General features: G+C 45.3%; 1 protein-coding gene across 1 annotated transcript in view; it reads right to left on the reverse strand.

Moving 5' to 3' along the window:
- Positions 1-17,239, reverse strand: part of TG (thyroglobulin) — a 272,792-nt gene that overhangs the window by 178,779 nt on the left and 76,774 nt on the right. Inside the window, exon 27 of the mRNA XM_011938150.1 lies at positions 10,769-10,936. Coding sequence (XP_011793540.1) covers positions 10,769-10,936 — 168 coding nt within the window. The remainder of the gene's footprint in view (positions 1-10,768; positions 10,937-17,239) is intronic.

The raw sequence follows: 17,239 nt of genomic DNA on the forward strand, positions 1-17,239 counted from the left end.
AAAACCTTCCATATATTACCTAATTTAAAACTCACAGGCATGCTATAAAGTAAGGTCCCCAATTTCCAGATAAAGGAATCAAAGTCAGGAAAGGTTAATGCAAGAATTTAAACCCCACATATTTGGCTTCAAATCCCCTACTCCTTCCTAACCACCACACTAAGGAGAGGATAATATATAGCCATGCATCTCTTACCAACCAGGATATGTTCTGAGAAATGCACTTTTATTGTTGTGTGATCATAAAGTGTACTTACATAAGACTAGATGCTCTATCTACTTTTATTTACACATATTTTTTCATACAAAAACACAAATGTCCCAGCATCATTACTGAATATCAATCATTTCCCCTACTTGATCTGAAATGCCAATATCAAGTGCTATGTATCAGGTTTCTATTATTATCCATTATAATCTTATGGATTCTTCTTATAATTTTATTCTCCATTATAATCTTATGGGACCACCATTACAAATGTGGTCCTTCATCGGTCAAAGTGTCTTTTTGAGGTGCATGGCTGTACTTCAGAATACTGTCCATCTGACATGGCAAAAATGTTAAAGGTGTTGTGTTTAAAGAGATGTGAACTGAACTGTCTGGAAAACTCGGCTATCAAAGTGACAAGCTCCCCCCACCCCGGGGCTGACCATGTTCTAGGACATAGAGGTCAGCCAAAAATACTGAGTTGCACTTTCATTTGATTTTACTTCTGAAATGAGAATGAACAGTGGTGCTAGAACTTCTCAGACTGTGCAATGTTGGGATGTTTCTCTAAAGGATCCACTTAAACTTCTGTCATAGCCTTCTTTAGAAGGTAAAAGTTATTTAACACAGTTTGGGCAAGTGAACACCTATGGCATCTGAAAGATGTAGACTTGGCTCTCTGCAATTACTGGACTTGTCCTCCACACTGCGAAGACCTCACCATATACTCCTACTGCAACAACACAGAACCAGTGGTTGCGCACCTGCTCAGTTTGTGTTCCGTTTTCACTCTCTCCTCATGATATCATCATTTGCTTATTTCAAAGCTCAGACTATGGGGTTTTAGACTTTGTCACAAGGGAAATCAGATACTTTTCTTTTTTTTTTTTTTTTTTTTTTTTTTGAGATGGAGGCTTTCTCTGTTGCCCAGACTGGAGTAAAATAGCACAATCTCAGCTCGCTGCAACTTCTGCCTTCCAGGTTCAAGCAATTCTCCTGCCTCAGCCTCCCAGGTAGCTGGGATTACAGGTTCCCACCACCATGCCCGGCTAATTTTTGTATTTTTAGTAGAGACAGGGTTTCACCACGTTGGCCAGGCTGATCTTGAACTCCTGACCTCATGATCCACCTGCCTTGGCCTCCCAAAGTGCTGGGATTACAGGCGTGAGCCACCACGCCCAACTTTAAATCTTTTTATACCCAAATCTATTGATATACTGATTCTTTAAAGATAGATAGATACACCATATGTAGATACATATATAGAGAGATAGCTATAGATATACTGTATATATTCATATAGGTAATACAGATGTAAAGTGAATAACATTTTAAAAATACTTTTGGTCATGCATTATAATTCTTATTTAGCCTGTAAAAGTTAAAGAAATATTTATCTCTAGAGTATTGTATTGCTCTCAAGTCTAAGGCTGAAGCCAATGACCACATTAAGAAGCAGTTTACCATGAAATACATTTTCAGTGATCTGGATGAGACTGGAGACTATTATTCTAAGTGAAGTAACTCAGGGATGAAAAACCAGTCATGGAATGTTCTCACTGATACGTGGGAGTTAAGCTATGACGACGCAAAGGCATAAGAATAATACGGTGGACCTTGGGGACTTGGAGGGAAGGGTGAGAGGGGGGCAAGGGATAAATGACTACAAATAGGGTGCAGTGGATGCTGTTCAGATGATGGGTGCACCAAAACCTCACAAATCACAACTAAGGAACTTACTCATGTAATCAAACACCAACTTACCCCAATAACCTAAGGAAAAATAATATACGTGTGTGTGTGTGTGTGTGTGTGTGTAGCTTACCATGAAATAATTGGGGAATTTGGGTTATGGTCCCTCAATACAAATACAAATTCAGTCACATCCCCTTCCTAAGGGGTATGCCTGCCCCTTCCTAAGAGCAGTAGCCTTAGGAAATGCCAAGAGGAAGCTCTTTACCTCTCAGTAGTCTCAGTGTCTGACTTGGGGAGAGTCGGTGGTGAGTTTTTCACTCTGTCTGAGACTCTTATTTTTGTCAGTATGTGTGTCCTGTTTTACATAATGTCAAAAATTATAGGTGCCTTTCATTACTCAGAAACAAATGGGTGCTTCCCGCAGGTGCACATCAGTTTAGGACTTCATTTTTGGCCCAGAATGTACTGAACTGTGATAGGAAGCAGACCCTCTTATACACTCTGTCCATCTCAAAGCAACAGAGCCTTGGGTCTGCCAGCCTGGGAAATATGCTGTCTTAAGTTCATCCTTGGTTTTTGCCTGTCTCAACACAATTTAATCCAATGGAATATTCAACTAAATTCAGTACATGTATGTAGAGTGCCTTGGTAGGCCCAGAAAGTCACCTGACCAGCATCTACAGAGATTACTGTGTCCTGGGAAGTACCTTTGTCAATCACCACAAGGAAAGCTGTAACCCCTTGGTGGTCTTAATTATTAATATGATTGCCAAGTCTCCATAGAGAATACTGGGTAAAAGACAGAATGTTGCCCTTCTTTCTCTTACCTTCCTCATCTCTCATTCCCACCTCTACATCCAAACTCACTTCCTCCTGCTTTCTAAATCAGTTAATAGGACCATCTACTTCTTGGGTCATCCTTGACTCCTTCTCCATCAGTCTCTGCATCCATTCAGACTAGTCCCTAAACTGTTCTTTAATCTTTCCTCTCCTCTGAACCCTTCCTCTCAGCTCAAGCCTCAGCACATCTCCTAACTCCATTAGGCTTTAGCTGATCCCCACCCAGGCCTTGACCTTGGCCCCCTCCCATCCCTCAGCCACACAGCCCCCAGGTATTCATCCTGAAAGACAAACCTACCTTTGGTCCTGCAGGAGCTACAGGGATGTCAGAATTCAGTTCCTCGCAATCTGGCTCATGGCAGCCTCATGCCCTAATCTGTCTCCAAAGCGTCCACCTCCCGAATCACATTGAATGCTTGCTGTCAGGCCTCTGCGTCGTTGCATGTATTTTCTCTCTGCCTAGAACCCTGTTCTGTTTCACTTGATTGACCTCTACTCATTCTTTCAGAATCAGGTTCTGCATCACCGCCTCCTGAAAGGCTTCCCTCAGATCTCCAGCTGGTCAGAGGTCCCCCTCCTCTGGGTTTGCAGTATTCAGAGACCTTTTCTTTCTCTCCCCTCATGCCTGGTAGTTACTGTCCAGCTTCCTGGACACACTGTAAGTCCCTTCTTTATATTGCCCACTCCCACAGCACAATTCTTGGCACAGAACTGGGGTTCAGTATATAAATAAATGCAAGGCTAAATGAAGGAGGGAGAACAAAACAATGAATGATACTCAGAGCCCACCAAATAAACACAGAGCTCTGCCCTCCCATGCATCAGAAGGTTAGCCCCAAATTAGTTTTCCTAAACAGACTTCTGACCCCTTACTCCATTCCCCAAAATTTCCCTAATAGAATACTGATGACTGTAAGAAGGTATAGAGAACCCAAGCAAGCATCGTTCCTCCTCTTCTCTGATAAATGGTCATAGTTTGACTGCCTAGAAAATACTTTCATTTCTTCCACAATAACTGAGTTATCCCTGCTACACACACAGGCCTCCAGCCCCTGATTCAGGGTCGCTGCCCCTGTGATCAAGGCTGCAGGAGCACAAACACACTGAGAACTTGAGGGTTTGGGCACAGAACCTGATTCTCCAGCATTGCTGGGTGTGGCATGGTCTTTACTCAGAAAACTTCTGAAGAGATCATGCGCTGCGTCTGTGGCAGTCAAATTTAATCCACACCCTCAGATTAAACTGGGCAGGATCCTAAACGGAAAAGCACACTCTAGGAGTGGCACAGAAAAGTTGTTGTCCAGGAGCCCCACCCTCCAGGAAGGAGTCACAGATGCATCAACTCTAACCCAGTGAACACCACCAACACCGGGCTTTGTTAATTAGCATAATGAATGCTGGAAATAGGTACATTATGTATTGGTCAGATACATAGCATTCAAAACATGGCTTGGCTAAATGTATCACAGTGTCACTCCTATGCTGGCAGGAGGAGATTGTGACAGATTCCTGAGCCCAATAGCCCTAGAGCCGTGGCTTGATTCAAAACGGGTCTGTGATCAGTCATGGATATGAAGGATTCTTGTTCATCTGATTTTGACAAGAAGGTGAGTTGAGTTCAGCTGTGAGAATAGTATTAGTTCTGTCTTAAATAAACCTTTCCAACAAAGTGCCAAGGACAGCAAGCTGGGGCTTCACTGGGGCCACTGAACAGGTGACAGGTCGTGACAGTTTCTGGGCCTGTTTGCTAATAACTGCTTGGATGTGTGGCAGAATTCGGAGACTTGCTTTCATTACAATCCACTAGTGAGTTGTGAGGGGAAAGACCTCCAGCCATCAAAGATGACCATTATGAAGAATCAGCTGACACTCCTGGGCCTCCAGTGTGGGTTAGGTAGGTTCAGAATGGCTGCTGTAGGTCCTAGAGGCACTGATACAAGGATGGAGTCTCCCAGGGTCCTTCCCAGTAGATGGTGCCCAGCCTCAGGGGAACCGAGGCCTGGTCAGCGGCACCAATACAATGGCCCTTGCCCCTCTCCTAGACAGTGAGCTTCCTTAACAGAAGGCAGATATCAGGATCTCTACATCCCACTTCCCAGCACAAAGCAGATCTGAATAATGATTGTGGCATAAAGGAAACCCGAACTGTGCTACTGGTGAGCTGAAAAACCTTGAGGAATTTCCCTTGAGTCCCTATGCCTTATTCTCCCCCTCAGTAAATGGAGAAAATGCCATTTCTCTCCTGTTCTTAGATGATGAGTGGAAATGATGTATGCAATGTGAACTGCTGGTCTATGCCCAGGGCTCTGAGGGAGTTGTAGAAAGCCACAGCTGCCCTCGGCACAGTGGCAGGATGGACGGGCCAGGAGCTGCTGCCCTCCCTGCAACTGTCAGTCAAGTCCACTGCAGCACTGCTGGGTGCACACCCTGTTCCTTGGCACAGCTAGTGCGGTCATTCTGAAGTGTGTTTTACACTGATCCAGGGAATTAAGTACAGCTGGCCTCAGAGTCCACCTTTTATTGGCTGTCGTCTCTTCTCTGTGTTACTTCCCCTGAGACTCTGTTCATATTCCTTGTCCTTCCTATTTAAATGACACTCCTGAATCTTTGTCTCATGGTTGATTCTGGGAGAAGCCAAACTATAAACCAAGACACAAACATAGCACTAAGCACATGGCAACACCCAACCTGTGACAGCAGTAACTAATAACTGATAGTACCCTATTTAAATGGCCCATCCTATTTCTAGACATTCATCAGCCATCTAATCTAGATGCATCTGGTTGCAATGAGTACCACAGGTGTATTGTAACTTTCTTCACTGAGGTCCTGGCACCCCAAGATAATGACAAACACTGATATAAAACAGACCCCTATAAATTGAACATCAGGCAAAGCCTCACAATCACTCAACATCAAGCCTTTTGGATTCAGGATGAACCCAAAAGTATTTCCGCCAAGGCTTTTTTTTTTTTTCCTATCAAATTTTACGTCTGTGTGGCATTAGGGGACATTTAATCTGCCTGTTTTCCATTCATTTGCACTTCAAGATTTGTCAAAAACTAGCCATATGCAGCCCCAGAGCTTTCTAAGATGTTTTTCTGAGAAATAAGAGGGTTGACTCAGCCAGGAGCAAATAGTTGAATACACTCAGAAATGCTCACTGGAAATTTGGGAGATCCAGATCCTGAGTGAATTTCTCTCTGGAGAACACATGTCAACCCAGGCACCAAAGTGAAGCAAAATCTCATATTTTCAGCCATCACTCATTTCTGATGGCAGAAAACTCACAGCAAAAGGTGCTGTGTCTCCAAATCAGATTAAAATAGCCTCCAGGTGTTTTGTGGGAGTGGTTGTTTGGGGTATAATTGTTTGTTTCTTGGGAGCTGGTATTAGAAGTCAGTCCTAACTTCTGTGTGGCAGGTGACCTGAATTTGCTTTTACCAAACAGGAAAGGATATGCTAAGGGGACATTCTGCTTTCCTACAATCCTTGTCAGTCCACTAAGATGGGCAAACAGGAGGTCTGCTGTATTTAAGAATCTCTGTATCTCTCACCCCATCTAGCCTGTGAGCTCCCTGAGAACAGAAGCCACTCTCCCCATCCTTGCCTCCGGACCTGGCCTGGCCACCTCACCCTCACACCTACTTAGCAGCTGCTCACGATAGGAGGGAGGGAGGAGGAAACACAAGGGCTGCCCCAGCCTGGGGGAGGGCTCCCCACCAACTCACCTCCTCCAAAGCTGTTTGCACATCTCCCAGCTCCCCTCTGCAACTCACAGTTGACCCTACAGCTTTCCTGAATCTTCTGTTCCCTTCTCCCAACAGCCCTGTAAAATCCTTGAAGGAGAATATCCCATTAGCTGGCATTAATACCCAATATCTGGAGCATAGCTGGCCCCAAAGCGATGTCTGAGGAGTGACACTCTCAGTTACCAGAGACCCCTTCATTTTTCTGGCATAATAACAAGGAGAACCCCAAAGCACTTTCCACTTCCAGTAAATTGCACACAGGATGGTGGAAGCAGAAGGTGGCAGAGAGAGGTGGGTAGAGAGCTTCCACAAGACAGCACTGGTCTCCTAAGCTGAAGGCTTGAGCCCCAGCCATGGTGCTAATGCAAAGATTGTCTCTTAAGGTGTGTCATGTCAGAGCTCCAAACTTCACTCTCATGAGTGAAATTGTGATATAACCAACTGCCTCACCAGAGTGCCCAAAGGATCGATTGAGTTGTACGTGAAAGTATTTTGTATAATGCAGTGCAGATATTTACTACTTGAACTTGCGTTCTCTTGGGTTGTGATTTCCTACACCTGGCAATCAATTCATTTGTGCTTTAAAAACAAATGCTAATTCTCCATTACCCAGGTCATGTGTTGAACCACAGCCTGATAGTACCAGTGAACTGATCAACAAAAGCAGAAGTCTGTACCCAGAAGTCCCATGGGTGCCTCTGTTGGATGTGCTGTTAGGGAACCAGGGACCAGAGAACAAGGCATTGTTTGACAGCCTAGGGAGCATGCCAGCACTTCACTCAGTAATCTGTGAACAAATGGACCCACTGCACAGATGGCAGCCCTGAGGCTGAAGGTGGTCAAATGTCTTGAAGAAGGTCACAGAGCCAGGGGAAAAGCCAGGCTCCATTCCAGACATTTTCACTCTCAGCCCTTGTGCCCCATCTCCAGTGTCCACTGTGAGCCTGCCCTGCTCAGCACCACTCTGCTGTTCCACACACATTATTCTTTAATCCTCCCAACTACCTGGAGAGTCAGAGACCACCATTATCCTCACTGAATAATTGGGAATACCAAAGCCTAGAAGGGCCACACAGTGAGGGCACATTCACACTGGAATTCAAATTCCAGGGCCTGATTCCAGAGTCTGTCTTCACAACCATCTATCCCATTGTTAAACTGGGAGGAAGAGGCCAGTCCTCAATCAAGTTTAGTGGGGATGGAGTTTGTCTTTATTGTCCCTAGCACCTCCCCATGTTCTTTCAAATCATTCCACGCCCTCCCCTGCAACTGTTCCTATACCCAGAACCCTCCTCTTCTCCTCCATCAATATCTGTTGTTAGAAAAGGGTATCTATCAGTTCTTCACGCTGTAGTTAGAATTTAAATTATTACACTCCCTCCCTCTCACCTCCAGGGGTTAATCATACTAAAAGGCTGACCTCTTATTTTGAAGAGGAAATATCTGCGCCCTGTTGTCGTCAATTGGAGGTAGCCTCCTACTCAGCCTTTGTATAGGGCAACCTCCAATTTGGAGTATGAAGGCTGCCTGAAATCTCTACTGTAGTACATGCTTCTTAAAGCCTTGCCCTCACCGCACAATACACACACACACATAGGGCACTGAAAAAAACAAACATTTCAAAGGTCTTCTGGTAATCACTTCTCTGGGAGGCCAGACAAGGGCACAGTCCTCATTTCTTGGGCACATACCAAGCACACGCTCTGGGTTGAGCAATTCACTTTGGATTTACTGCCACGAAAGTATCATATGTCTTTCTTGAAATGCCTGTGTTCACCCAGTGCTCCTGGAGTAATGAATACCGTATGTTTTCTACCCATCACATAAAGGAGCGATTAGATTTTATTGACCCCAAAAGAAACTATTTATGTTTTATGGAATTCCACCAAATTCTGTGATATTTTCTTTCAGAATTTGGTGACCATGCACTCCATATATACATATATATCCTTTTTTCTATGCCATCTTTATAAAACATAGCTCAATGGTGGGAATCCAGAAACTAATGAAACACAATTCAGTTTTTAAGATATGGCAGAAAACAATGACAAATTGAAAAAATAATGATAACATCATCTAATATCAATACCACAGATCAGGAACTCTGCTAAGTTCTTGATCTGCAAGGGCTGATACAGAGGAGTGGTTAAGAATGGCCGTGTGAGAGCCGGAATGCCAGGTTTCAGATCCCAGCCCTCTTATTGACAAGCTCTAAAACCTAGGGAAGTCCCCTAAGTGCTATGTGCCTGAGTGTCTTCAGCTGGCAAGCGGGGATGATGATGATAAGAGTGCCTCCCTTGAAGCACTGTGTTGAGGACTTGTGAGCATAGGTCAAGGCCTCAGAGCAGGGCTGCCCCAGAGGGTGTGCTACATAAGTCATTTCTATTATCCTTATTTTTTATTGTTATATCCTCTCCTTTCATCCTCCCAACCCCGTGAGATGGGTACTGGTACTACTCTCATTATATAGACAGGCAATTAGGCCTGAAAACATTCATTGACCTACTCCATGTCACACAAGTGGTGCCCAATGCTAGGATTTAACATCACAGACAAACTTTCCACAGACAGGTAAATGCGCAATGGTGGCACGCCGCTGACTGCACTGCCTAACAAAGGAACAGGCAGAGCATCCATGAAGCTCTGCAGTCGAGGTAGCACTAAGCCCTGTGGGTAGTCAGGGAGCCCTCTTGGAGGAGGTGACATGGGGTGACATGGAATGCTCTGCCACTGGAACCTTGAGAAATGCAAGATATAAAGGTGTGGGTCTCAGAAGCTTCCCTGGGAGGCAGAAGAGACCCTCTGCCAGCCTTTGGGAGACCACTTCCTGCAGCAACATAAGCACCCAAGGGTTCCCACAAAAAGAACCCCATTGACCCTCTCACATCAGGCACTCAGCCTATCTGGTCAGCACCTACACATGCCTTCATTGCTCTCAACTCAGGAGGTGGAGAAGAAGCATGGCGGTGCTTTCCCAGTTCAGGTTCTGGCAGATAAACAGACAACAAGGAGCAGGGCTTCCCCTCAACGTCACTCTGGAACTAGAAGAGGGAAGGCAGAAGCTGGCCCCATCTTCATAATAACTCAGACTCTCAGAGATGGAAGGAAACTTTCAAGCCAACAGCGCTACATAAGTATTGTCCAGACCATTTGTTAGAACACAGATTCCTGGGACCCACCCTGAGGGCTGGGGTGTGGCCTGAGACTCTGCATTTCTAACCAGCTCCCAGTGATCGTGGTGCTGGTGGTGCTGGTCCTGTCTTTCCTGATCACATCAGTAGCACATGGCTGGCCAGTCCCTAGCCCAGCACAGAGTGGGCATCCACTTTTTCCTGATGGGGGTCTGCTGGGAGAGGCAGTGCAGGGCTGAGAGGGTAGAAAGGAGATGCCACTGGCTGGGGGGCCTCAGGCACTAACTGCCCATCTCTGGAAACTGAGAGGCTGGGACAGATGATCGCAGAGATGCACCCTCACTGTAATGTTTATATGTTTGTAGAAAAGAGCTTCCAAAAGAAAGAAGGGGAAGGAGAAAGCCCAATGGTTATTTCTGTTAGTTGAGTCCATGCAATGGAGCCCACAGTCCCTTGCACCCATCACTGGAGTGGGCAGTACAATTGGTAAATCTGGAATTTCTTAACTCATAGAGGGAGAAAATATGCCTGGATGGGCATTAGTTTGGGGGACAGATTGCATTTCAGGCTCCAGTTTTCCATCCTTGTTTGTAGTCCTATTATTTGCACATGACTTTGCAGTTCTCCCTACTATAGGAGCAGTCTATTTCCCACCCTTTGTCTCTTGTTTGGCCATGGGATTTGCTTTATCCAATAGGATGAGGCAGAAATGGTAATGTGACAGATCTGAGCCCCACCAACAGAGACCTTGCTTATTTCTCCTTGCTCCTCCTGCCATCTACAGAAGAGTACATTCCTCCAGAGAAGGATGAGAAACTCGTAGAGCAGGGCCCAGATGTGCCAGCCAAGACTAGATGAGATCCATCAATTGCCACCTAACCCCAAGATTCTTGACAGCAGCAGACTTGCCCTGCTGGGCCATGCTCCCTGCAGTCCACCTGCAATCTGAGGAGCTAAATGGATGCTTCCCATAGAGTTCTGCTGAGATGCCAGGGTTGTTTCCATCCAGTATAATTGGTAAAGTTTTCTTTTCAGAAGTGTAAGTTCCTCAGGCCACAAGGAGAGCTCATAAAAAGTAGCAGAGGGCCTTGCTGGTGGGAAGAATAATTTTGAAGGAATATGGACAAATGGCAAAGACTTACTCTTGATGAACTCCTGGCCTCCAAGACGCAATGTCATCTGGTGGCTCTCCTGGTCATATGTCACACCAGGACACGTAGCATTAGCCTGGGCTTCAGAGGGATCCATCCAGTCTTTGACATTGCAAAGCAGGACATTGGGTGAGCTCAGCAACCCACAGATGATGGCAGCTGAGGATCACAAGAGGGAGGAGAGGTCAATGTGATGGAGGCGGACCTTTAGAGTCTCTTCTCTGTCCCCTGAGAGCATTTGCAGATACAGATAGGTGACAGCATCTCAGGAGAAGACATAGACACTAGAACTCAAGAGTCTGGTTTTAAATTGAGACAATCCTGCCTGAGAGTACTGCAGCTGTCTTATTGGCAAATCTCCAAGGGGAGGGGCACCTCCTTCAAACCTGCTGATCCCTTCCCTCCCCGTGACAGCTCTTCTTCATGGCGTCCACAGCACTGACAGTACCTCCAACATCCTGAGGGCACCACTGCCAGAATCCTCAGTCACCATGGTCTACACCTGCTGAACAGGGTGATTTTCCTGAGCTGCTGCTGCTTCACTTTCCTCCTCCTTTTTCTCCTGCCCTTCTGCCTCACTTCCCATCATATTCTCTCTCTCTCTCTCTCTCTCTCTCTGTGTCTCTCGCTCTCACACATACATACACACACGAGATCAACCTTGAAGGGTCTCATAAAGGAGTATTTAGATTCAAAGTAAGAAATTTGTTTTTTGAGATGGAGTAAGAAACTATTAAAAACTAACACCTATGCACCAATGACACATACTTCCCTGTTAGGAAGTGAGCTCCTCGTCTTTGGACATATCCAAGCAGAGACTGTGTGTCCATATGCCTAGGATGTGTGGAGAGAAAACTAGGGGAGATGACATTGGACTCTTTTATCTTGAATATGTCTCCTGACTCTGAATTTTAAAAAGCTACCCAAAAGTTATGACTTTGTTTAGCATCAGGAACACCTAGTCCTAAGCTAATGGAATTTGATAGTGATTTTATTTGGATACATTCAAGTAACTCACACGTTTTTTACATCTGCTATGTGCCAGCCACTGTGTAAGTCTTTAAGTATATTAATTCCCTTAATTCTTACAGACATTACTATCTCCATTTTACCAATGAGAAAACTGAGTCTCATGTAAGTTAATTAAGCTGCTTGAGGATATTTAGATTTATAAATTTGTATCTATTCCATTTGGATAAATAAACCTTCTAGGTAGTAGAGTTGTTCAGACTCCCCTGGAAAAAGAAAGGGCAATATATTATCCCACAACTCCTACTCCATTCCTCATTCTAATTTCCTAATTTATGTCCAATCTGGATCTAGTTCTAAACCATTCTATCTCCAGAATTTCTCCAGAGTAGGTGACTCATGGATGTCTGGCTTAAAAATTTCACACTGTGTTCTTTTCGCTTCTGCTGGCCACTGTTAAATTGCAGTAAACTTCTGAATTTTTTAAGTGACCTTCCAGGTCATCTAATATGGTGGTGTCCGAACATGGATGTTTAGACTGATGACATCAGAAATGCAGGAAGGGTTTTGAAAATGCTCATTTCTAGGTATCAACCACAAAGTTTCTGACTTGGTAGGTCATGTGTATAGGGCGGGGTGCATTTGGGCATAAGTGTTTGTAAAGAGCACCGTGGAGAATCACTGACCTAGTTAGACCACCTCGTTTTACAGATGGGGAAACTGAGGCACAGAAAGGAAGAATGGTTTATCTAGGAGCTGAGAAATTGTGGAATGGCCAGCAGGCAGCAAGAGCCTCAGCAAGGGGCAGGTTTGAGGGCCAGTTGTGGAACGTGAGGGCAGTACCAGCAAGGGGCACACTCTCAGAGCCCAGGAGAGTTCGAGGAAGGCTGATCACTGTGGTCCGGCTCACTTGAAAGCCAGGGAACAGAATGATGGAATTAACAAGAGGCAGGGTACATTTTTCCTTTTGCTCTCAGACCTCAGTAGAGAAACTCATACAGCTTTCCTCTTTAACTAGTGCCAAATGTCCTTGAGAAGGCTGTGCCTGGGAGGTGGGGGCCAGGGAGAGGCTGGAAGTCACTTTGCTGGTCATATATTGCCAGCTTAGCTTCAGTTGCACTCTGTGACCCTGAAGCCACTCAAGGCCCTCAGAGCCCCACTTCCAAGCAGTCTCCACTAAAATGTAGTTCAGAAGCCCCATGAATTTTCACTAATAACTCTCAGTGGAAACAAAACCATGGAGGGGTAGAGATCGCAGGAAGCTGGAGACTTGTTGGGAGGGGAGAAACGAAAGCAGCGGAAGTAGGGGGAATCCACCGGAGCTAAATGACTTTCCAGACTGCGGTAAAGGATGTAGCAGAATTCTGTTCCTGGTCGTCAGCAGATCCAGCCAAAGCTTCATAAGTTAAAACTCCAGATTTGCCCACTGGACAAGACTGGGGAAAACATCTGCCCGATACTTTATGTGTATTTCAAAGACGGCTTGACTTTCAGCATTGCGAGGTGGGTGTTTAGTTCAACATAATTCACAGATCACAGGTTAAACTTGGAGGGAAAAGCAAGCAAGCTGCCAGCCAGAAATATGGAAAAAAGGATTTTGTGGGCTTACCGCTGCATGGAACAGAAACATTCTTCCATATATGATCCTAAGGAAAATGAAATCAACCTTTCCAGCTTGAAAAAAATCATAGGGTCTGATGAGTCATCGTGCATCTGGGGAAATTGTGGTATCCTCAGAAAATACATTTAGTTCAAAGAGGAATCCTTGATTTGAGTTATGGTGTTTCTAAATATAGATATACATCAAGACAAATACAAGTGTGTGTGTGTGTGTGACATATTTTTCTATTTAAGCACTAACAGGAATCCACATCACATAATCATAGAGCATTAAATGAAGAAGGAATTTTAGGAATCAGCTCATTCTAATCTGTGTTCCTGCCCCACCACTCCAACAAAACGTTCTCATTTTAGCCACCCTGACCACTGTGCGCTAAACTCAGCATTTTTCAGGAATCACCTTATTTGAACTCTCAGCAGCACTCAAGACTGTTGACAACTTCCTCACCATGCAATCCTCTCCCACCCTAGCTTTCGCGAGGATCCACTATTCCCATCTCCTCCTCCCTGTCTGGCTGCTCCTTCTCTATCTCTTTGCAGATTTTCTACCTGTTATGTAGTTGCTCATCAAGATCAGCTCCATCCCCCCATATCTCCTCATTCTGCACCCTCCTCCTAGAAAAATGCATTCATACCCACACTTTGATACCAACTGGAAGCTATAATTTACACATTTATATCTCCCATCCACACTTCCCTTCTGAGCTCTGGATCTTTGCATCTCAAAACTCAGCTGACATTTTGTGGATGTCTCAAAAGTCACTTCAAACTTAGTATACCCCACAGGGACCCATGGCCTTCCTAAATCTCCCCCTCCCATCGTCAAATTGGACATCCAATCTCTTTCATTCTTTGCCACACAACAGACGAACAAGTTAGATACCCAAGAACAATCATTGACATCTCTTCCTCTATCCCCAAATTCAAAGTCCTATTGAATTTGTCTCCTGGGGATGCTTTGAATCTTCCATTCCCCATCTCCACTGCAACCGCCCTAGCCCAGGATACCATACCTTCTTCCCTGGACTACTGCGGCAGTTTCTAACTCATCTCTGCATCTACTCTGACCCCCAGCCACAACCTTCCCCACACTCAAGCCATGACATGGCAAGCACTCATGTCAAAGTTCAAATCTGATCATGACACTTCCTTGCTTAAAACATTCAGTGGCTTCCAGTTGTTATTAGAATAAAAACAACTATTCATGCCACCTAAAATGTTCTCCTCACTGTGGCCTGGCCTCTCTCTCCTGCCCCTTAAACCTCTGGCCTTGTACTCTGCCCCAGGGACCACGGCTTCCTCTAGTCTTCTCTTCTTTATCTTGCATCCTCTTCCCACAGGGCCTTTGCATAAGCTATTCTTTCCATTTAATATCACCTTCCCTCTTATCTTTACCTCATTTAAACCTACACATGATTTAAGATTTGGGGAAGTCTTAATTCATCTCTCTGAATAGGGTAAAACACTTATTATATGTTTTCAATGCAATATTCACTTATCTTCAAAGTCTAGCAATTAACAATTATCCTTTTCTCCCTCTGGATCTGAGAGGAGGAGGTGGAGATGGCGGGAGTGGGAGGGGAAGTAGCGCACAAGCGTCTATGCCACAAGTCAGGAAAGCCAAGTTCCACTTTGCTGACCACTAGAACGTGGGCATCAGGCAGATCACTTCCCCACTTTGGGGTCTGTCCTATTCAGTAGCATTCCTCTGCACCTACAGTGAGCATGGCTGTCTTAAAGGCTGAGGATAAATAACTCTTTCATAGCCTGGGGAGTTTGAATCCACCAGGGAGATTGGATATGTGAACTTGGAAACAAAGAGAAGGGACAAAATAGTACCCCAGGAGGAGGAAATCACAAGGAGAGCTGAAGTTGAATAGGATGACTTGGAGGAAGGGAAATCTAGTCAGGTATGTGGGGGTTGGTGGTGAGAGGCCAATTAAGAGACTGGTACAGGTGCCAAGAAAATAATAATACAGGCCTAAATGCAGACTGTGGTGACAGGGATGGAATACACCTCGGTCTCAAACATGATAATAAGAGAGCAACAGGAAATTGGAGTGACAGCTTCACAGAAGGGAAGGGGGCTGTGGGGCATTCAGTATGATCCCAGGTCTGTGGCTCAGGTGCCCTTCACTGAGATTGGCTGGTTTAGGGTAAAATCTACCCATTCATTTGACTTTGAGATTCCTAACAGATGTCCAAGAGGGTATATCCAAACAGCAGATGAGTGTATGGATGGGGACCTCTGCAGAGGTCACACCCAGAACAAAGACCCACAAGAGGTGGAGGTGGGAACTATCAAAGATCCCAAAGGTCATCTAAGGATTCAACCCAGAAAGCTGAAAGAGAAGAGAAGGGGTAGTTTAAGGAGCAAGAAAAGGGCATCTTGGAGGTCAGGAGAGGATGGTCAGAAGAGGAGATGTCGAAAGAAGACCTCTTTCTTCCGAAAGAGGTAGAAAGATGAAGGTCGAAAGAACTGGACAGCAGGAAATAGTGACAGTTGCCAGAGACAACAGGCCTATGGAGGAGCAGAAGATGCCCCTGGTGACTGGAGAGCTGGTAGAAGCAGTGTGGGAGTGAAACAGGGTCTCAGCTTGCAGGGTCTGGCTGTGGTAGAGAAGGAGAGCAACCGGAGAGGCACTTGGAAGGTCGGAGGTCAAGAGCTTTGTGGGGCCATGCATGTTTTGGATTTTAAGAAAGGAGAGGGGCTAAGAACACTGTACCTGCCTCCTGATGGGGAGCCCTGGAAAACACTGGGTTAGTGACAGGTGGAGAGCGGGGAGGAGGGCAGGGGCACTGTACTAGGCTGTTCTTGCATTGCTATAGAGAAATACCTGAGGCCGGGTAATTTATAAAGTAAAGAGATTTAATTGGCGCATGATTCTGCAGATAGTACAAGAAACATGGTGCTGGCATCTACTGCTGGTGAGGCCTCAGGAAACTTACATTCATGACAGAAGGTGAAGGGGGGGCAGGCATGTTATAGGAGATTAGGAGTTAGAGAGAAGGGGAGGTGGCATACACTTTTTAGGATCTTGCAAGAACTCACTCACTGTCAAGAGGACAGCACCAAGCCATCCATGAGAAATCCACCCCTGTTACCTAACACCTCCCACTAGGCCTCACCTCCAACACTGGGGGTCACATTTCAACATGAGATGAGGAGGGACAAACATCCAAATTGTATCAGGCATGGCCCTGCAAAGGTGAGACAAGGGGCTCGTGTACCCAGGAGGCAGTGTTTGTCCTTCTCAGAAAGAGACACCCTCTACCCTGAGCCTGGTGGGGATATTGTGTAGATGCTGGAGGCAGCAACAGTCCTGGAGGTGAAACCAAAAAACACCTGCCTCCTGATCAACTCCATGTCTCAGTTAATAGTCTTCAGAAAACCTGGGGTCTCTCTGTCTCTAGCTCAGCTCACAAGGATACCCACTCTGAACCAAATCCTCACACTCTGTCATCTAAATACTGCTCATCCCACAAAACCTGGCCCAAGTTCCTCTTCTTCCTGGAAGCCTTCCCTGACCTTCCTCTTGTTATCCCCTTCCTTCACACTTCAAGGCTTCTATGTCTCTACCTCACCAGGTATTTGCATCGCACACTGCCTAGTTCTGAAGCCTGATGCTGAGCAGTGCTCCACACATGTTTGCTGAATGCGAGCAGAGATGAATAAATGAGTAAAGGCCATTTATTCTCCTTTCACGGTATACACTGCCCTCCCCCCAGACCATAAGTCCTTTTTATCTGTTCCTAATGCCTAGCACATTCAATTGCACATACATGGTGATCAGTTAGAGTCTCCTGTTGACTTAAGTGAGAACCATAACAAGATATATCAGACTATTTCAATTTTTTCTAATCTTTAGAATT

This window comes from Colobus angolensis, unplaced genomic scaffold, assembly GCF_000951035.1.
Source record: "Colobus angolensis palliatus isolate OR3802 unplaced genomic scaffold, Cang.pa_1.0 Scaffold17, whole genome shotgun sequence".
NCBI classification, from domain to species: Eukaryota; Metazoa; Chordata; class Mammalia; order Primates; family Cercopithecidae; genus Colobus; species Colobus angolensis.